The sequence below is a fragment of the Gorilla gorilla genome, chromosome 19 (assembly GCF_029281585.2).
Source record: "Gorilla gorilla gorilla isolate KB3781 chromosome 19, NHGRI_mGorGor1-v2.1_pri, whole genome shotgun sequence".
In the NCBI taxonomy this organism is placed as follows: domain Eukaryota; kingdom Metazoa; phylum Chordata; class Mammalia; order Primates; family Hominidae; genus Gorilla; species Gorilla gorilla.
The window spans coordinates 19,173,550-19,194,505 of NC_073243.2; the positions used below are offsets into that span (position 1 = coordinate 19,173,550).

Sequence of the window (20,956 nt, forward strand, 5' to 3'; positions counted from 1 at the left end):
TCACCACATAACAATATCACTATCTGGTATTTTTTCATTTATTTGTTTTTTTATTGTCTCTCTCTCCTCAATATAAAATCTGCCTTGTCCACTGCTGCATAACACCCAGAAGACACTCTAGCACACTAGATGCTCAAAAGGTATTTATTGAGTTAATCCTAAGAACCACCTTTTGAGGTACTCAGATTAATATCATTTCTGTAAGCCTTATATTTAGCTCACAGCTTCCAGGAGCCAAATGATGCATGAGTATATGAGGAATGCAATTCTCACCATCTGGAAAGTAAAGCTGATCAACTCACCAGGAGGAATAAACATGTTCCCGGCAGTTACATATTAAAAGGATATAACCCATCTTTCCTTGGAACGAGAGAATGAATTAACCAAAAATGTACATTTGTATCCTACATAGAAATGATGCTGCTATTAATCAGAGAAGATAATCAGGATTTATTTACAATGATCTTTGCCGTTTTCCTTCTGGACCTGTCCTTTGTACTTACTTGGTAAAATCTTTCTGGCAGGTCAGAAGTTCCAACAGGAAAAGTATGAAAGGTGGATGGAAGCAGTGGGGCTGCCCAAGGGATTCTGCACAGTACTGAGTTATCTTCAGGACTTCCAGGATGCTCTGGGCCTGGGCTTTCCTCAGGGAAAGAACCTTCACAACACTGGAGACACAATGCAAGTCAGGAACACCCAGAAAACTCTTGAGCTGGGGCAGACGGAAAATATCCCCCCAAAGCCCTGATGCCATATATCAAAGAGGAAATACTATTGTGAGGTATTAGGAACACCACGTAGGAGGAGTACCAATACCTCTTTACTATTTTTAAGTCATCACTCAGCAGCACTACAAATCAGTTCATGCCAACTGTCCAGAAGTCCGACAACCCATTATTTAACTTAACGAATTAAAAAGGAACATTGATATTTTCACTTTCCATAGAGAAAAAGCCTTAATTCTTAGGACAGGAAATTCCTCAGTAACTTAAACATGCAATACTTCCAGAGATGTAGGCCTATGAACAAATAATTTTGTTGGAAAATATCAAATCCTGCCTGGGTATGGTGGCTCATGCCTGTAACCCTCTAATGCAGAAAGATTCCTTGAGCCCAGGCATTCGAGACCAGCCTGGGTAACATAGGGCGGCCATGTTTCTAGAAAATGCCAAATCCAAATTTCTCCCTGGGTTAAAATAAGACAGTTTTATAAGTGGCAGCTACCCAAAAAATGCTTCCTTTTAAAATTTTAATGGTACGTTCTTGAGATATACTTTATAAACAGTATAATATATAAATCTTACATGAAAAAATATCTTTTTTTTGTTTTTGAGACAGTCTTGCTCTATCACCCAGGCTGAAGTTAAGTGGCATAATCTTGACTTACTGTAGCCTCAACCTACCTGGCTCAAGTGATCCCCCTGCCTCAGGCTCCCAGGTAGCTGGGACTACGGGCAGGCGCCACGACACGCAGGTAATTTTTTTTTTTTTTTTGAGACAGAGTCTTGCTCTGTCGCCCAGGTTGGAGTACAGTGGCGTGATCTCGGCTCACTGCAACCTCCGCCTTCCAACTTCGAGCAATTCTCCTGCCTCAGCCTCCCGAGTAGCTGGGATTATAGGCATCCACCACTACGCCCAGCTAATTTTTGTATTTTTAGTAGAGACGAGGTTTCACCATGTTGGCCAGGCAGGTCTCGAACACCTGACCTCGGGTGATCCACCTGCCTCAGCCTCCCAAATTGCTGGGATTACAGGCGTGAGCCACCGCACCCAGCCTCAGCTAATTTTTAAAAAAAATTTTTTGTAGATGGGGGGGGGGGGGTCTCACTATGTTGCCCAGGTTGGTCTTGAACTCCTGATCCCAAGTGATCCTCCCACTTTGGCCTCCCAAACTGCTGAGATTATAGGCATGAATCACCGTGCCCACCCAAAAATTACTTCTTTAAAGAAAAAAAAAAAAATCAAAACTTTTCTTGAATATTCTAAAACAAGTCTTGATCTATCCTAAATATTATTTGTTCGTTTTTAACATGAACTTCAAGCCTCTGACTAGACTGGGTACCTACGGCTTAAAAAGAGAAAGCGACAGGAAGGTAACAACGGGCTTACCTCCTGTGCGAGAGCGACTGATCCTTAATGAAGTCCATGACGTCCTTCAGCACAGGGTATCTCTCTTTCACTGTGGGCACCAGTCTGGCCTCCTCCATGGATCGAAAGGAGAGCAGCCGGAGTCGCCCTCGGGTGAAGGGAGGCCGGCGGGTGGGTGTGGAAGGTGACAAGGGCTCTTCAGCTGTGGCAGGGGACACGTCTGCAGCAGGAAGGCCACTGCTGGATGGCAGCTTTGGCTGGGTGTCCAGGCCAGGACTCCGGTCTCCTGTGGCAGGGGGTGCGGCTTCAGTGGGAGATATTGAGGCTTGGAAATGCTCTTCCACCACAGAGCTTGTCCTCTGACGCTTGTTGAGTGGCTGGAGATGACTGGTTTCATCAGCAGTCTCCAACTTTTCGCAGCTTTCTTTTGAACTTATGCCCGTGGGCAGAAATTTTAGTAATAGAAGACTCTTCTCAATACACTCTTTTGCTAGATGCAAACAAGAATCATAATTGAAAAAAAAAAAAGTTAAAATTATGGGGGGAGGGGGGAGGGGAGAGGGATAGCATTAGAGGATATACCTAATGTAAATGACGAGTTAATGGGTGCAGCACACCAACATGGCACATGTATACATATGTAACAAACCGGCACGTTGTGCACATGTACCCTAGAATTTAAAGTTAAAAAAAAAAAGTTTAAATTTATTGCCTACTTCAGTAGAGAAAATAAGTTGAAATAAGTTGAATGTCACAATTTAGGGCAAGAGACAGCTTCACGAATAAAGTGATATAGGCCTGGTGTGGTGGCTCACGCCTGTAATCCCAGCACTTTGGGAGGCCAAGGCGGGAGGATCACTTGGGGTGATACCTCAGCTTGGGTAACATGGTGAAACCCAATCTCTATAAAAAAACAATAAATTAACCAGACATGGTGGCACACGCCTATAATCTTATCTAGTTGGGAGGCTGAGGCCGAAGGATTGCTTGAGTCTGAGAAGTTGAAGCTGCAGTGAGCCGAGATCATGCCACTGCATTCCAGCTTGGGCGAAAGAGTAAGACACTGTCTCCAAAAAAAAACAAACAAAAAAACCAAAAAATGAAAAAGTGATACACATATTTACTGACAGAATAGAAGAACAGAATCAAATTTTATCTCATTATAGAAATCAAAATCTCGCCAGTACTATCAGCACACTTTTTAGAAAAAGTTTTATTGTAGATGTTTTCAAACATGTATATAGAGAAAATACCATAAGGACCCTTCCATGTACCTGTCACTCAGCTTCCGTCATTATTAACTCATGGCCAATCTTGTTTCACCCCCATCAACCCCTCACTCCCCGGATTACTTCCACACACATTCCAGCACAACACTATTTTATCTGTGAAAATTTTTAGCATATTTCTCTTAAAAATATATGAGTTTTAAAAAATAACGACCATAATATTTAAAAAATAATAGTAATACTTTAATTTCACTGAATATTCAGTGTGAGCACACTTTAAAATCATAACAAGGCCAGGTGCAGTGGCTCATGCCTATAATCCCAGCACTTTGGGAGGCTGAGGTGGGAGGATCACTTGAGGCCAGGAATCTGACACCAGCCTGGGCAACACAGTGAGACCCCTTCTCTAAAAAAAGTTCTTAATTGCTTAACACAGGCGATACAAAGAGGAAAAAAAAATTTGCCAGGTGTTGTGGCACCTGCTTGATGTCCCAGCTACCCGGTAGGCTAAGGCGGGAAGATTGCTTGAGCCCAGGAGTGGGAGGCTGCAGTGAGCTATATGACTGAACCACTGCACTCCAGCCTGGGAGACAGAACGAGACCCCATCTCAAAAAAGAAAAAAGATGTAGCTCAAAAAGCACCTGATGCCGCCTAAGAGAAGTGATTAGAAAGATGTTCCATTTGGAGCAGGTCAATAAAACATTATTCCTCTTTGGGATTTTCTCTATTTATGATACATCCTTGGATACTATATTTAGCACCTGTATTACTTTCCCTAGGTCAACACAGCCTCAATTAAGATAATCTAGAAGGTGAGTAATTAGTTTTCCAGGCTCTAAAATGAAAACAGAAGGCTCAGGGACAACAGCTGGTGTTAGCACACTCACCCAGGCTCTCAGGGTTCACCTCAGTAGCTTCTGAACTATGTTTTTCTTCTGCTTCATTCCCCAGGCTCATCAGGGACTTCTGCTTCATCTCTAACTAGGGGAGAATTTGAGCCACATCATTATGCTGTCCAGGCAGGGAAGCAAGGACAGCCATGGCAAACTACTTCAAAAGCACACAGCACTGAGACCACAGAGTACTTTACAGTTGTATCATTTAGAAGGGTTTGTAATACTCACAACCTTATTACTTAAAAATTTCTAGAACACTGGTGCTGCAGGGGGCTTTTTCTAAAGCCTATCTAGTATTGATAAAGAAGAAGCTGAGATCTAGAGAAATGAAGAGTCTTACTAGGGTCATAAACCCAGTCTGCTGCAGATTGAACCAAAATTTCATCCTATTCTACTCTGAATGAGGGGACATCTCTACGTGATGCTGAGAGCTAAAACTGGCCATGGTTACCCAGTATCTAAAGCGATGCTGTTCCGCCAACTCTATGGAGTTCCACGAAGGGATGTAAAGAGGGGTCAACTAAATTCTGTTTCCTCTATTTTCAACTGTCCAGACTATAATTTCAAGGGTTCTAAATTATTTTATATCTATTCATGTCACTAAACTTTAGCTTAACAAAAATCCTAAAGCTATATTCTTGAGAAGAGAACAATTCATCTTAATTCCATGATATCACGGTAGAAAACCTAAAATATAGCAAAATCACATGCAAAGAAAATCTTACCATCCATATTCGAATCCCATCTGCCAAGGAATAAACCTGGGCAAACTCTTCACTCAGGGCTATTTTGCCTCCACTGTTGACTGGGGAAAGAAGCAGAGATGGAGATTACATTCAGGTAACACAATTCACTACTGCAACATTAAGCACAAAAAATCTAAATCTGCTGAAGTACAGAAAAAGTCCTCCTGACAATCACACATTGGGGATGGTAAGAGAGACTCAGGGAAAAAAATATTCAATTAAGCCATAAATACCTGTGTGGGTTCCTGTGTTATTTCAAACTAACTTTTTTCAAACTAATAATTTCTAAAATGGAAATAATTTTAAAAGTGAGTAAAATATTAAAAGATATAACAAATACTAAAAGTAAAAATTTTAGAATATTAACAGTGAGTAAAAAAGTAATTATTGATATGGAAGAAAGTTCATGGTATATTAAGTAAAAAAGCAGGTTATGAAACAGTATAAATAAAATGATCTTATTTAAAGAGAGTTTATATATTTAAAACATGGAAGCCAAGTGCAGCAGCTCATGCTTATAATCCCAGCACTTTTTATTTTTATTATTCTTATTGTTTAAATTTTTTTAAGAGATAGGGTCTTACTCTATCACCCAGGCTGGAGTGCAGTGGCACCATCATAGCTCCCTGCAGCCTCAAACTCCAATCCCAGCGCTTTGGGACACCAAAGGTAGATTGCTTGAGGCCAGGAGCTCGAGACCAACCTAGGCAACATAGCAAGACTCTGTCTCTACAAAAAATAAAAAATTGTCCAGGCACACCGGCATGCACCTGTAGTCCTAGCTACTAGGGAGGCTGAGGTAGGAAGATCACTTGAGAACAGGTATTCAAGGTTACAGTGAGCTACAACTGTGCCCCTGCACTCTAGCCTAGGCAACAGAGCAAGACCCTGTCTCTAAAAACAAACAAAAAAATAAAATGTGTATGGATACATATATATATATACAAATATACATACATATGAATATACCTACATAAAAGTCCAGGTAAATAGAAAAACGTTCATAAAGGTTCTAAGTGGTGAGACTGTAGTTGATAATTATTTTAAGCTTTTCTATACTTAGGTTTCTACATAAACAGGTTTTGTTTATAATTAGAAAAATAACAATTTTTTCTGAGACAGAGTTTTGCTCATTTCCCAGACTAGAGTGCAATGGCGCGATCTTGGCTCACTGCAACCTCTGCCTCCCGGGTTCAAGCAATTCAAGCAATTCTCCTGTCTCAGCCTCCCGAGTAGCTGGAATTACAGGCACCTGCCACCACACCTGGCAAATTTTTGTATTTTTAGTAGTGACGGGGTTTCATCATATTGGCCAGGCTGGTCTCAAACTCCTGACCTCTGGTGATCCGCCTGCCTTGGCCTCCCAAAGTGCTGGGACTACAGGCGTAAGCCACTGCACCCAGCCTAACAAAAAAAATTTTTAAAGAAAGATCTGTGAGGCTTGCCCCTTCTCTTCAGCTAAAACCCAAAAGATAATATACTAGAACAGCATGAAGCTCTCTTTTGCATCTATGTTACAATGCAGTAAGTATTTCCTGAAGCCCTGGAATACGCCAGGGCTGTACCAGACACTGGGAATATTACGCTGAGAAAAACAAAGTTCCTGCCCTCAAGCAGCTTATATTCAAGTTGAAAAACTCCTCCCCACCTTTTCTAACCCCAAAGAGTGACTAATTTTTAGACAAAGATGAGCAAATTTGCTAGACAAAGACCATTCTCAAAGTAGTTCGGTCTTAACTCAGAAATAGTCCTTAGACATATAATATCTATATCAATATCTATATCACAAAGGCAGAGACAGAAAGAACTAAGACAAGCCTGGCCTCCTTCAAACCAACAATGGCAGGCATTCTAGAAACAACCTGCACACAGCAAGACATTCTGAGTTCCCACAGTTGTAGAGTTCCCACAGTTGACTGTGTGTTTTCTCTTCTGCAAACAGGTATGTGGTATCTGAACACAGCCTGAAGTTTCCCACAGCAGGAAGCCTTCCATTTCTCAGCTTTTAACCCACAGGTTTTATCCCTCTACTGAAAATTCCTTCAAGTAAAAAGATTATCCAGCTTTCTTACTATAATTTGATTACAAAAATACATATTGACATTCCCCCCGCCAAAATCATACAGGTTACATCACCCCCTCGATTCCTCAGCAGAGAAAAACTCTTCCATATGACATTTGTTTCCATAAATCACTCACGTCTCAACGCAGTTTTGTTTATTGAGCAGCTTTTTAAAGGAGATATTAAGATTTGGGGATGTAATCAAGATGTTTTAACAATCAGAAAATAAATTCTGCAATGTGAGATCCAAAGAAATGAGCAATAAAGGTGGTAGGAATAAAAATATCAATAATAACAAAACGAGGCTGGGCGCGGTACTCACGTCTGTAATCCCAGCACTTTGGGAGGCTGAGGCGGGCGGATCACCTGAGGTCAGGAGTTCAAGACTAGCCTGGCCAACAGGGCGAAACCCCGTCTCTACTAAAAATACAAACATGAGCCGGGCGTGTTGATGGGCGCCTGTAATCCCAGCTACTCCGGAGGCTGAGGAAGGAGAATCGCTCGAACCCGGGAGGTGGAGGTTGTGGTGAGTCAAGATCGCGCCACTGCACTCCAGGCTGGGTGACAGAGTGAGACTCCGTCTCAAAAAGTAAAATAAAACAAAACAAAACAAAATGAGCAACAGTCAATTACCCACTCTAATGGAAGGAAGCTCTGTTTTTGCTTCTTTCACCTGCACTGTGTAGAGAACACATACCCTGCCAGGTGATTAGGAAACCCATGCCTTATCTCTAGGTAGGGTTTGAAACAGTTTTCCCCTGAATTAGTATGAAGGTAGAGAGAGACTCTCCCTCCGTGTGGGTCCTGCTAGGCGGCAGGGAAGCAGGGTAAATACAGAGATGGCATCCCTAAGAGACATGAGGAAAAGAGATGGTGAGGAGAAGGTCATCAGCAAAGGAAGCCTAGTGGGGTGATGCTACGAAGACGCTGCAAGCTAGCTAAAGGTAATAGTTAATACCTACAGCTTCCTCCTTGGTTATTACTACATTCAAGAACTTAAACATCTGTGGTTTTAATTGGAATTTCTTAGACTGTTAGAGCGAATCACCCTTAAACCAATTTTACGGATAAAGAAACTGAGGTGCAGAAAGGTCGTCTGATTAACCTGAAGCTGCACAACTTTTGAGTTTTTGCACTGGGACCAGGACCCAAGTTAAGGCTTCTTTCCATTAAATTTCTCAGTAGTTTTCCATGAGAATTCTGGATAAAGATAACTTACCTGCTAATTTTGCAACTCAAGGTTAGGTGCCACACATTATAATTTGCTAACCATAAAGTGGCCATGAATCTTTTAATAGGCAAAGTAGAAGCAACAAGATGATGTTTATAGTTATAGAAATGTGAAATATTTTAAATGTTCACTTAAGATAGGCTTTCTTAAAACTTAGCAATTAGCCTTCAGATCAAAAATATTCCCTGTAATAAAGTTACCATATTTTTGCAGCTTCTCATATAAATCTGGAGTGCGATACACCAGAGCAGCAAAGGTGGCGTTCACAGCTTGATCAATAGTGGAACCAGCAACTATATCTGTCTTTGGGGCCTGTTTTCTACATGCCTGTATGAATCCTTTGAAAAGTTCTGAATATGGCCCACAGAAGTTCTGAGCAGGCTCTGACTGGGCAAAATCAAGAAGAAAATGGCGGCAGGGGTCGTCAGGAATGTTCTTAACCTGGAAACAAAAAATAAACCCATCACATTTAACACATTCATTCAAAAAATAAAATTTATTGAGCAAACTATTAGGCCAAAGCAGAAGTATAAAACACAGTGAACACTCTCCGGAAGTTTAAATCTATTTTAGGAAGACCAGACAGAGATATGAGTTAAAAAAAGATAAACATAAATAAAACACTAAAAGCATTAGAACTAGCATTCCCGTAAAGCAAAAGATTATCAAGTGCCAAATGCCTAGAAGGGATACCCAGTGCTGAGAACTCAAAGGAGAGAGATCCTGGTAGGTTAAAGTAATTAAGAAAAGCCTCCTGGAGGATATGGGCTTCGGCCTGGACCCTGAAGGATTGGCAGATTTGGCTCTGAGGAACATAACCATTAGCAGAGGTTACGAGTCAGTGGGGAGACTGACCTGGCCTGAAGTCTCAGCTGGGGAGTGATGGGAACTAGAGTCAGATAGGTAAGGTGAAAGGAGACTGCAGAGAGCCTTGACTGTCACATTGAGGAGTTAGACTTCACCCTGTGGGCAATGGGGAGCCATTAATGGTGCTTGGCAGTGGAATGACAAGATAATGCAGTGATTATAAAAAAAACTTGGTAGGTACCAATGTCATAAGGCAGATGCGAATGAGGGCCCGGATAAAGATGCAGACAGAGGAAAGGACAGAGATGAACATCATGAGGAAGAATCCACAGGACCTGCAAGCTGACTGGACAGGAATGGGGAGACAGGTGAGGACAGGGGATGCTGGGGAGACAGGTGAGGACAGGGGATGCTAGGGAGCAGTGGCTTCAGGCCTGGGGAACAATGACCACCAGAGAAGTGACCGGTCTTTGGTTTTACACTTCTGAGTTAAGGGGAGTCAGGACATTTAAATGGAAATGCCTCACAGGAAGATGGAAACAGGTACTTGGAGCGGGGAGAAAACCAGACCTGGAGACCGATATTAGGAATTAGGGCCGCAAAGTTTGACAGGAGAAGAAAGTGGAGAGGATGAAGTCTTGGTGGGCTGTGGGGAAGGGAAGAAAGCCTGAATAAAGCCTACCCTTTAGGGAAGGAGGAATATGAAAAGTCAATGAAGGAGGCAGGTGGGCAGTCAGATGTAAGAGAAGACAGTGGACTAGCATGGATCCAAAGAAGAGAGGGTCTGAAGGAGCCAAATTTAACAGAGGCAAGGAGAACAGAAGCTGAGGAAGAGCCACTGGATTTGGCAATTAACTACTGAATAACGTGGAGCAGGGCAGGGAGGGGAAGGAAGAAAAGTAGAACACAGAAATAGAGGGAAGGAGAGGTGAAAAATAAAGACAGGGCAAACTTTTTAGTTTTTAAAATCTTATACACCTAAATCATGTGCTGTAATTCTAAGGAGAACAAAAGGTATAGCACAAATCATTGCTCTAAAGCTTGACTCAGCAGGCACTAGAAGTACACTCAATTGTTTGCCTGATAACTCCATCAACAGAGATTTACTGAGCACCTCCTACATTTCACCCAAGTCACGCATTCAGTATTTCTGAACACCTATTGCGCACTGGCCCCTGTGGGACACGGTGGCGTTAACAAGTTAACAAGGTATAGTTTCTGGCCTCAAGGATCTAACTGCTTAATACGGGTAGTAAGATAGAAAGACAAGTGTTTATAACTTAAAGCAAAGTAATAAATACTTGCAGGCAGTTTCCAGTCAAAATAGAAAGAAAATGGAAGAGTAAATACCTCCTTACTATTCCGGCGTGGGTGAGTGGGCCAGCTTGCTTCTAATTCCAACTCTGGACAAACCTGATGCCTGAAGACAGGTTTCCACAGTGGGGAGCTTAGGACTAATGCCATTTTTGCCTGAGGTACTACCATGTTACTTCCTAACTCTAGAAAGAGAAGAAGACATATGAGAGTTCTATTTTTGCCTTAATATATTGAGAATCTCTGAAATGAGAAAGAAAAGGTTAAAAAAAACCATGGATACTATTAAAACTTAGAGAAAATTTGCCCACATACCAGAATGTAATTGTGATACTTTGTAAACACATATCACAGATTAAGCTAAACCAGCAAGTCCTGAAATACTGCTGTTCTGTGGAACAACTTCAGTCACAAGGTACCTTTGAAATGACTAATCTGTTTATAGTAAGCTGAAAATAGGATATGAACCATTTCTGGCATATAACACGAGGCCATTCAGGAACATTTAATTATGGAAAAACATTCACAATTTGTAAACTTAATTCTGTAGCAAATAATAAATATCCAGCATAGATGTGTTTAGAATAGGCAAAGAGAAAAGAATAGGTGGAAATAAAAATGCTAATAGCTATTTCTTTCTTTCTTGGAGAAATATTAAAAAAATCAGTTACTTCTGAGTGTTAGGATTAAGGATGATTCTATTTTCCTTTGTTTTTTTCCACTATGTAATTTTTCTGTATTTTACTTCTAAAATTGGAAAAACTCAAGAAATGATAAAGAAATAAAATACAGTAGAAAGTTTTATTCTGCAATTCTTGTTCCCTGGAAGAACTAAATAAATAATTAAATTGAACACATCTTTTTCCTTTTGTTTTAAGAGACAAGAGTCTCTCTCTGTTACCCAGACTGGAGTGCAGCAGTATGATCACAGCTCACTGCATGCAGCCTCTAACTCCTGGGCTCAAGTGATCCTCCTGCCTCAGCCTCCCAAGTAGCTGAGACAAAAGGCATGTGCCACCACACCTGGCTAATTTTTACATTTTTTTGGTAAAGATAGGGATCTCACTATGCTGCCCAGGCTGGTTTCGAACTCCTGGGCTCAAGAAATCCTCCCACCTTGGCCTCCTAAAGTGCTGGGATTACCAGCATCAGCCACCTTGCTCAGCCCTGAATGAATCACTTTAAAAGAAAATCCATAGTCACATATCTACATATATTTACATAAATATTCACATATTTAAAGGATATGCAATCAACTTATTCTATACTCCTGCCTTTTGGTTGGACTATACCTACACCTACTTGCAAAAAAATGACAATGTTGCCAAAAAAAAGCTGTTATCCTCCATAGACAGAGAACCCATGGCAGCCTTCGTGCTATGTTCCAAAGTCTAAGGCAAAAAGCTTCGTGACAATGGTGTTGAGTGGACACTTTCTTTCGGTTTAAAGGAAACTGAAAGGGCGTATTATTAACCCCCTGCCATTACGTGGAGATGACCTACAAGAGGGCAAGCGCGCATCTTGCACTTCACCGTGGTTGTAAGAAGGGAAAGCACAGGGAGGTGCACTTACGGCGCACAGACTTGAGCGCCATGCACTGGGAAGCCAGGCGTCCCATCAGCCGGGAGACGAGGAGCTGTAAATCCAGCCCCCAAGACACGGCAACATCAGGCAGCCCACAGGCAGTGACAGTGAATTTGTAGCCCCATTCGTTGTGACTGCTGTCAGAGTGAAAGAGGAACTGCAACCGAGGACCGGCCTTGAAGGTCACTTTCTAGAGACAAACAGAAATCATGTGGTCAGACAGATTAGAGGAGGAGTGCTTCAGAAATCAGCATGCTCTTCATGACGAGAAACATCTCAGTTTAAAATTGATCTCTATTTCCACATGTCCAAAATGACTAACGGAGAAATGTACAAAGGGGTGACAGAAACAGACCATTCACAGCCACACCCCATGAAGCAGGAGAGTTGGCAGAATACTGCTGCTCAGCTTTCTACACCTGGGGTGACCATCTGTCCACTACCTACTCAGCCAGTGGTCACATTTCCATGCCTCTGCTCCTGCCAAGACCACTGACCATGGAGAGAAGGTCAACAGTCTGAGGCAGTACTAAACCTCCAGCCCAAGAGCTCAAGCAGCTCTAACTGTGAGGCAGACTCTTGGCTTCCATCACACGGCCTGGGCCATCCTCCTAGACCCACCAGCCCTTCTTCCTAAGGATGAAGGCTCTTCATTTACTCTAGACAACGCTGTCTGCTGCAACTACTCAACTCTGCCACTGCAGTGCCAAAGCAGCTATAAATGATAAACAGGCATGGCTGTGTTCCAAAAAAATTTGTTTACAAAACAGGTGACAGACTATAGCTGGTCAAACTCTGATATAAATCCTTCCTTTCAGAAACGTGTAACATAAATGCCTCTCTTCAAAGACCTTACCTCTACTGCCCCCTGAAGGCTGACAAAAGGAAAAGCATTGGTGCAGAAGTAGGTACCTCTTTCTGGGACTATCACTCACCTTGGGCCATTTATCAGTGCCAACTTTTGTGTCATAGCGTGTTTTCCGACCTCTAGCGTCGGTAAATTCCAGATAATCATACCTGTGAAGGCATAACCTCTATTAGCTTCCTTCTCTCATTGCTGACCTATTAGCGCTTGGGGCTGAAAGAATATAGAAGTCTTACCTTTTTTCAGTTTCACACCTGTCATCGAATTCCACTTCAAAATAGGTTGCCCCTGGGCTAACAAAGACGGATACCTCATGGCAATTATTTTCATAGTTGTGGGCAGATTCCTTAGTCCACGTATGTAACACCACAGGCTGTTCCTGTTGCCAGGTCTCAACATCCAGCTATGATAAGAAATGAGCCAGGGGAAAGAAAGGTTCTATCACTCGACACCTAGCCACATGCAGCAGACTGTTTCTCTATCAGTGCTCCAGGCAGATGGCCTTGACAGCCCTGCACAAACCAGCAGGCGGGCTCGAAGACAAACCTGACATTCCCATCTTCACACAGATCAACACACATCCACCATGCAGCCGAGGAGACGTGCTTTTATTACACACAAAAACTCCATGACCAGCTTGTACCTTTTCGCTATGACAGAACTACTTACAAATCATTACCAGTGTGAATTCCCAGCGGAAAAAGTACTGAATGAGGAGTTTAAAGACCTCACATTCCTACCTGGGACACTGGCAAATCTGGATCTACTCTCCCTTCTTCTCCTACCCTTTTCTTTTGAGCTGGAGAGGGGAGGGGGGCCTTTGGTTTTTTACCTATTAAATATAAATGCCTTTTCTACTGCCACAGAGTTGTGCTCTGTGGCACACAAAAGACACACAAGAAGAAACTCACACAAGACAGTGATTAAACGTTATGTATGTATAATTAAGTAAGGGAGAAATTTCTTCTAAAGACAAAACCTTCTAATTTGCCTTTCAACATACATTTTCTCTTCTAGACTTCAATTTTGTCATTCACTTACATGGTTTTTATATAACTTCATCAACTATAAAATGATGAGATTCATCTCTACAGCTTTTTCTGCGTCTCCTTTCTAATGCTGACCAGGCCACATCAACTTGGACTGACATTCACCTTTGTTGGCAAGCCCGCTGATAAAATCAAGGGAGCCTTCTAGAGGCTGCTCAGCTGTGCCTATCTGCAGTCCGTGGTCCACTTCACTAAGTGTGTCCCATCACTCCTGAGAGAGAACACGGGGCGGCTCAAGTGCCGACTCGAGTTACCTTCCTCAGTCCTCCTTCGGGGCCACTGCAGAGCTTCTTCAGGAGTTCTGTGAGGACGCTGAACTCTCTCAAGAGCACGCAGTGTGGGATGTCTAAAGTGCAGAAGTCCAGCAGGAAGATAACCTAATGGAAGATGGATAAAGCACTCAGCGTCCACCTTGGGCTGGGCCTGGGGATGCAGATCCCCAACCCCCTTCCGGTTCTTTACAAATAGCTGCTAGTTTTTCTTACCAGTTGGCGAGCTGCCATTGAAAACACTGAATTACATAATCTTTCTACGATGGTTTTTCCACCATACTGTGACAAAAGGGATTCCAAAATCGCTCTCATGCTTGCCAGAAACTGCCCCACATCTACCGAAAAAAAGAAAATAATTAATATATTATACAGTAGAAATGTCGCATGCTTAGTTATCACCACAGACAAGAATAAAGAGACTCCAGAAGCTGCAGAGGGGGTTCCACAGCGAAGACCACAAGGCCAGCAAGTGCTGTCCTAATGCATTCCTCCTGGAGGAAGAAGCAGTGCGAATTTCAGTACAAGATTCACTTTTAAAGGGATTTTTTTTTTTTTGTCTTTTGATGAAGTGGAGGAGCACTTGTAGAAGTGAAATTCCATGCCTGACTAACCCAGCTGTCAGCCTCTCCTTTTCCTTCTGTTTACAATGAGCCCGTGCATTAGGTGTACCAATCTAACAGGCCAAGCTCTAGGTGGCAGGACCCAATATAAGCGTTTTCGTCACAGCTGCTGGGACCAAGTTTGATGGAACTACATTTTCCACGTATAATTTGTCAGCACCCGTTGGGTTTCATATAATTTTCTGTGAGTTTACAGAACATGAATCTAATTATTCTCAGTAATCAGCAACGGTCACAATGCTCATACACCTTAGATTTTAAAAATTCAAGACTTTCATTTTTAGATGACTTGATTAAAACAGGGATAGGCTCTCCTGAAGAGCGAGACATCATGTAAGAGTGCTATATGATTGCAAAAGCAATATTTAGGCTGTGAAATGATCTAATTCTACAATAAAAATACTTAGGCATACCACCACACTCAGAGAGTAAACTCTAGACAAAAAGACATGCTGTTGAATTCTATTTTAATTAGACCAAACCAGTCCAAGAATCTGAATCGTAATGAAGAAAGCCATATGCACACTCATTGCATGAGTTACTAAAGAAGAGAACACTCAGAGTCAAAACCCAAACGCCATCTGTTTTCATGGATTTTATATTGAAACTCACATTTTTCAATAAGGTCCACGGCAAGATCTTTGGCTCCAGAGTCCGTGCTCTTCAGCTGCAGGTAGCACCAGGATAGCAGGCTGCCTTGGACGGACCAGAACAGGGAGAAGAGCACAGAGCCCACCTCCCCTGGGGCCCCACTGAGCATTAACAGCTCGCACTACAAGGGAGGAGACAAACAGAAAGTGTTCGTGACAAGGCCATTCACAGAGCATAGCCAAGGGCATCCTCTAAAGCAGCAGCTGTCACCAGCAAAGACAAACTATAGCCATGGAAAACAGTCATGAAACAGCTTTCAACCCAGCAGTCACCAAGAAAGATGGTATTACGAAAACTCCCCTTTCCCTCCAGCTTTTCGGAACCTTTACAAAGGTTTTTATTCCACATGACATCTCCTTCTACCACCTCAGGAACCTTACCCCACTGGGTATCTCTTCTTTCTCTTACATCTTAAAATGTCCTTTCTCTGGCTCCTTCCCTCAAGCCTTTAATCAAACCTCTCCCACCTTAAAAAAATCATTATTCATGCCTCCATGGCTCTCTAACCATCACCTTTGTTCTCAGAAGTTTCTTTGAAGGGTTATCTGACCTCCAGATACGGAAGATTGTACACTATATAATCCATTACAGGTACAACCCAGGCAATACAGATGTGCTGTGTAGGAGTAAGTAGAAAGAAGAACAAGGAAACGGTGAACACAAGCTTCGGGATGATGGTTACGCCTGGCAAGGCAGGAAGAGAGTGAGCCATGAAAAGGCATGTGGATGGAGGGAAATGGACTCAAAGATACTGGGAATGTCTAGTCCTTAAAAGAGACACTTGCCGCATTGTTGCAACTACCTGATGACATATTTGCTCCTCAAGACTGTGCTTTTTTAAAATCACTGTATCCCCTGTTCCTAGCACAGGGCCTAACACACAGCAGGCATTCAGTGAATATTTGTTGAATTTGATAGATTCCTGAGAAAAATTTCAGACCAGGTACATTTCTGATCACCTTTAATTTTTTTTCCTGATTGAACCCTAACTCTTTAGTATAACCATAAATGTCTTTTACTGAAAGACGATTCAGGGAAACACATTAATAGCTGCATCTCTAGCAAGGAGGTTTAATGACATCTGTAACTTCTTTTGTACCACAGGTAAGTGAAAGAGAAGAAAAGACACACATCTGATCTCCAAATGGTATATACAATTATGCGAAATTCTCTTGGGCAAAATGCTATCTCATTTCTCCACGTACATCTTAAAATAAATCTGGCCTATCTTACCTAGTAGAAAGAGGACAAGGCTCTGAGTCAAACAGCCCCAGTTTCAGTCCTGGCTCTAGCACCTACCCACTCCTCACGTGCGGGGCAGAATCGACGCCTATGAGAACCAGGTGAGAACGCTGAAGTTTTCTGCCCAATGGCACTGATGACGTAACAACAGAAGAAAGACTGGTGAGGGGGAGAACTCAGTTCAGGCTTCAGGGATCTGAGAAACAGGTAGAATGTAGATGAGCTCCAGAAGAAAGGGAAGGTATGGGAAATGCAGAAATAAGGATGGAGATTCGAATGAGCCATGGCTAACTGGGGCCGAGAACACATACTGATGAGCCGTAGACTGAAGTGAGTTTTTTAAGGAAGACTCAGAGATGGGCAGAAGAGTCTGGAAATAAGCCAGAAAGCAGAAAGTAAGAGAAAATTAATGTGACAGCAAAAAATAGAGCATAGTTTTTTTATTAAAAACAAAGTTGAGGCTTATAAAGTCAACGTTACCCTAGATCTAAATTAATACTAGATCTAAACAGTGGTCAGCCTAAGAGCAACCTTGGCAAATGATAACCTAGGCACCCTACAGGTGCTCTGAGGTCCCCATCAGTGAATTGGGGGAGACACCTGCTGATGGCCTATGCCAGGCAGCTGGGAATGAATGAAATCATGGCTCTAACAGCAACTCAAAACAGTAAGGCACTCACAAAAATGTAAGAGATTTAAAGACACTAAGTTCAGTCAAAAGATATAAGATAAGTTATCAGCCACAAAAGAAAAGTTACCTTCAAGTCCACATCATTAGATACCTCAAAGATGTGGTTTGGACTAGTCTACCACAAAATCTCCTCCAACTCTCTGGTTCCCATATTTAGCCCAAAGAGATAGTTCTTGGTCTCCTAGTACAGGGGTGCTATCACTTTAGAATCTCAAGGGGTGCTTAGAAAAATGCAGGTTTTTAAGCCCTATCCCTAGAGATCTTGAATCAGTAGCTCAGGGTGGGATCTAGAAATCTTTTTTCTGTCAAATATCCCAAGTGACTGATCCACTTGGAGCATAAACTACATTTTAAGAAAGAAAATCCCTTATATTTTAAAAAAAGGCAAATTAAAAAAATCATTAACACAGAAAAAAGACAATACACTTTCAGATTTGATTAGTCCACGAAATTGCTAAGAAATCTGAATTTTTTTTTTTTTTTTTTTTGAGACAGAGTTTCGCTCTTATTGCCCAGGCTGGAGTGCTATGGTGCGATCTTGGCTCACTACAACCTCCGCCTCCCAGGTTCAAGCGATTCTCCTGCCTCAGCCTCCCAAGTAGCTGGGATTACAGGCATGTGCCACCACGCCCAGCTAATTTTATATTTTTAGTAGAAACGGAACTAATTTTTAATTAAAAATTAAATTAGCTCAGCTAATTTTGTATTTTTGTATTTCTCCATGTTAGTCAGGCTGGTCTTGAACTCCCGACCTCAGGTGATCCGCCTGCCTTGGCCTCCCAAAGTGCTGGGATTACAGGCATGAGCCACTGTGACCGGTCCTGAATTTCTTTTTCAAAGTCCAAGTAGTTTTCCTGAAAATTCACACCACTAACACATATCTGTGTGTTGGGCTCACTGACAACCACTACAAGGGGACTTGATACAAATCCATTTCTCTTTTTCCACAGGAACTATTATTGAGCACTTCTGCGTTTTTATCGTTTGCTGACTACCAAGAACCGTAACATGCCCTCACTCGTTTGCAAGGGCTGGATGGGAAAACTTTGTGATCATTTGTAAGGGTCAAGTAACAAAGTACATTCATGCCAGGCACAGCGGCTCACACCCATAATCCCAACACTTTGGGAGGCCAAAGTGGGAGGACTTCTTGATTCCAGGAGTTCAAGACCAGCCTGGGCAACATAGAGAGACTCCATCTCTACAAATAATTTAAAAATTAGCTGGGCGTGGTGGCGTGTGCCTGTGTCCCAGCTACTTGGGAGACTGAGGTGGGAGGACTGCTTGGGCCTGGGATGGGGAAGCTGCAGTGAGCTGTGATTGTGCCACTGCACCCCAGCCCGGGTGACAGAGCAAGACCCTATCTCAAAACAACAACAACAACAAAAACCACAACAAAGTACACTCATACTGCAAAGAGGCAAAGGGGGGCACAAGAGACTGCCACATCACGTGCCCCCACAAGCATGAGACAAAGAAAACAGGGAGGCAGCCACTGGATACCTCTCGAGCAGCAACAGAGACGAGAGTGTCCATGACCACCAGGACTTCACTGATGTTCATCTTGGCCAGGTCGTTCTTCTCAGGTAAAAGAAGAAGGCCGCCTGGATCCTTGTCACTGAAAGGATACAAATTAGTCACGACCCCTGGCTTCAGGAGAAAGATTTTTATACTATTTTAAAAGATTCCAAAACAGAGTGCAGAAAGGTTTCTGTGTCATTTCCATGGGATGGGAGGAGTTTGGGTCAGGAATACAGGCCGTGGAACCAGCTGGGGCTGTGCCGCTGTCTGTCCACATGTGCTTCCATTAGCACAGACTCACAAATCCTCCAGTCCTGGAAGAGACCCTGAGGTAGAAGGCTGATGAATAAATCACCTTGGCCACCAATATGAAATACACCTCATCTCACGACTGCTAGCTTGAAAGTCCTGGCTAAACGTTCCTTGTGTCTTCAAATGTTTTCACAGGACGGCCCCAGGCCCTTTCAGCATCCTTGCTACTTGATTCTGAGCACATTTTAAACAGACAGCCCTCTAAGTCTGGCATCCATACCAGGTATAGTCTGACTTGCAGGCAGTCGCTAAGGATATTAGTTCCCTTCCTCCTTCAAGAGTCAATACCTCTAGTAATGAAGCCTACAGGCCCATTTAGCTTCTCTGGTAGTTGAAACAGGCAAAAATCTCGAAGCCCTCCCCTCCCAGCACACTTCCTTCTACAAACTATCATTCTGGGCTTCTGTAGCTGGTTTTAACGTGACACGAATACAGGACCCTACATTCCTTTGGCTTCAGTTTTTGTTGTTAAACATTACTTGGAAACTGAAGTATTCAAAAAGACCCTCAACGGGCTCAATCTGGAATTGTCTTAAAATGGATGGGAACTGGATTGGGCTGTCAACAAGATTATTATTTTACTACTATTTGGGTCACCCACAGAAACTCGGCTTTCTAACTGAGTGGAAGGAAGTACTACTTCGAAGGCACATGAAAGGAAGGGCAAGCTCAAGAAAACAACTTTGCAAAGATTTGAGTTATCCGACAATTAAAAAGAACAATCAGCTTACCTAAAATACGTGCACAGTGAACGGAAAGTGAGCTGCAGGGACTGCTTGTGCTCCTGCTCGGTGACATTCTTCTAGAAAACCAGAAATTGTATATTCAGAAAATCTAGTCCATGACATTCCAGAGACCTAGAGCAGCAATGAAACATCACCACCCCACTGTTCCCAAGTATGAGGAATGCCAGGCCAGCAGACTACCTCACAGCACCCCACTAAAACCCGCTCAAGTGCTAAGATGGAGCAGAACCAACCATCTAAACACAAGGTGGTAGGTGCACTTGGTTCACTGCCGAAGTCAACAGGAGGTTCAAGTTTCCTGCTTAAGGAAATGACCTCGAAAAGAGATACACTTTTTTTTTTTTTTTTTTTTTTTTTGAGACGGAATTTTGCTCTTGTTGCCCAGGCTGCAGTGCAATGGTGTGATCTCAGCTCACTACAACTTCTGCCTTCCGCGTTCAAGCAATTCTCCTGCCTCAGCCTCCCAAGCATCTAGGATTACAGAAGCCCACTACCACGCCTGGCTAATTTTTGTATTTTTAGTAGAGACGGGGTTTCACCATGTTGGCCAGGCTGCTCTTGAACTCCTGACCTCAGGTGATCCACCCACCTCTGCCTCCCAAAGTGCTGGGATTACAGGCGTGAGCCACCGCACCCAGCTGATAATATACTTTTTGCCATTGGACATGCCATCTCAAGAGCAATCACAGCTCTTAAGGGTATGGTATCCGAAGATACTGAGGAGGCACCTGATGGAGAGAGAATCGCTCAGCACTATATAGAAGGTTGGCAGTGCTATTTAACTTCTCAGCATGAGAAGACACCAATGTCATTCAAAAAGTCATACGTCCTGTTTCTATTTTCTGTGTAGGACACATGCTAGGAAATTAATCATTTGCTCAGCTACCTGGTAAATACTTGCACCAAACAAGTAGGATAGAGACCCACCCACAGTCCAATGGGTCAGGTCAGCTGATGCTGTCAAAGGTTATGTAACTCACAATGTGAGAAGTGATTCCTCAAGCTGATATGCAAATTTTATATATAGCT

General features: G+C 42.7%; 1 protein-coding gene across 4 annotated transcripts in view; it reads right to left on the reverse strand.

Moving 5' to 3' along the window:
- The window catches only part of ZZEF1 (zinc finger ZZ-type and EF-hand domain containing 1), a 140,348-nt gene that overhangs the window by 57,853 nt on the left and 61,539 nt on the right, over positions 1 to 20,956 (reverse strand). For all 4 annotated transcript variants that reach the window (XM_019013515.4, XM_063700523.1, XM_055367177.2 and 1 more), the window contains 14 exons: positions 19,913 to 19,983; positions 18,852 to 18,966; positions 15,377 to 15,536; positions 14,358 to 14,479; positions 14,127 to 14,249; positions 13,060 to 13,226; positions 12,894 to 12,975; positions 11,947 to 12,148; positions 10,411 to 10,559; positions 8,454 to 8,694; positions 4,940 to 5,019; positions 4,206 to 4,299; positions 2,110 to 2,578; positions 504 to 668 (listed from right to left, as the gene is read on the reverse strand). In XM_019013515.4, coding sequence (XP_018869060.2) covers positions 504 to 668; positions 2,110 to 2,578; positions 4,206 to 4,299; positions 4,940 to 5,019; positions 8,454 to 8,694; positions 10,411 to 10,559; positions 11,947 to 12,148; positions 12,894 to 12,975; positions 13,060 to 13,226; positions 14,127 to 14,249; positions 14,358 to 14,479; positions 15,377 to 15,536; positions 18,852 to 18,966; positions 19,913 to 19,983 — 2,240 coding nt within the window. The remainder of the gene's footprint in view (positions 1 to 503; positions 669 to 2,109; positions 2,579 to 4,205; positions 4,300 to 4,939; positions 5,020 to 8,453; positions 8,695 to 10,410; positions 10,560 to 11,946; positions 12,149 to 12,893; positions 12,976 to 13,059; positions 13,227 to 14,126; positions 14,250 to 14,357; positions 14,480 to 15,376; positions 15,537 to 18,851; positions 18,967 to 19,912; positions 19,984 to 20,956) is intronic.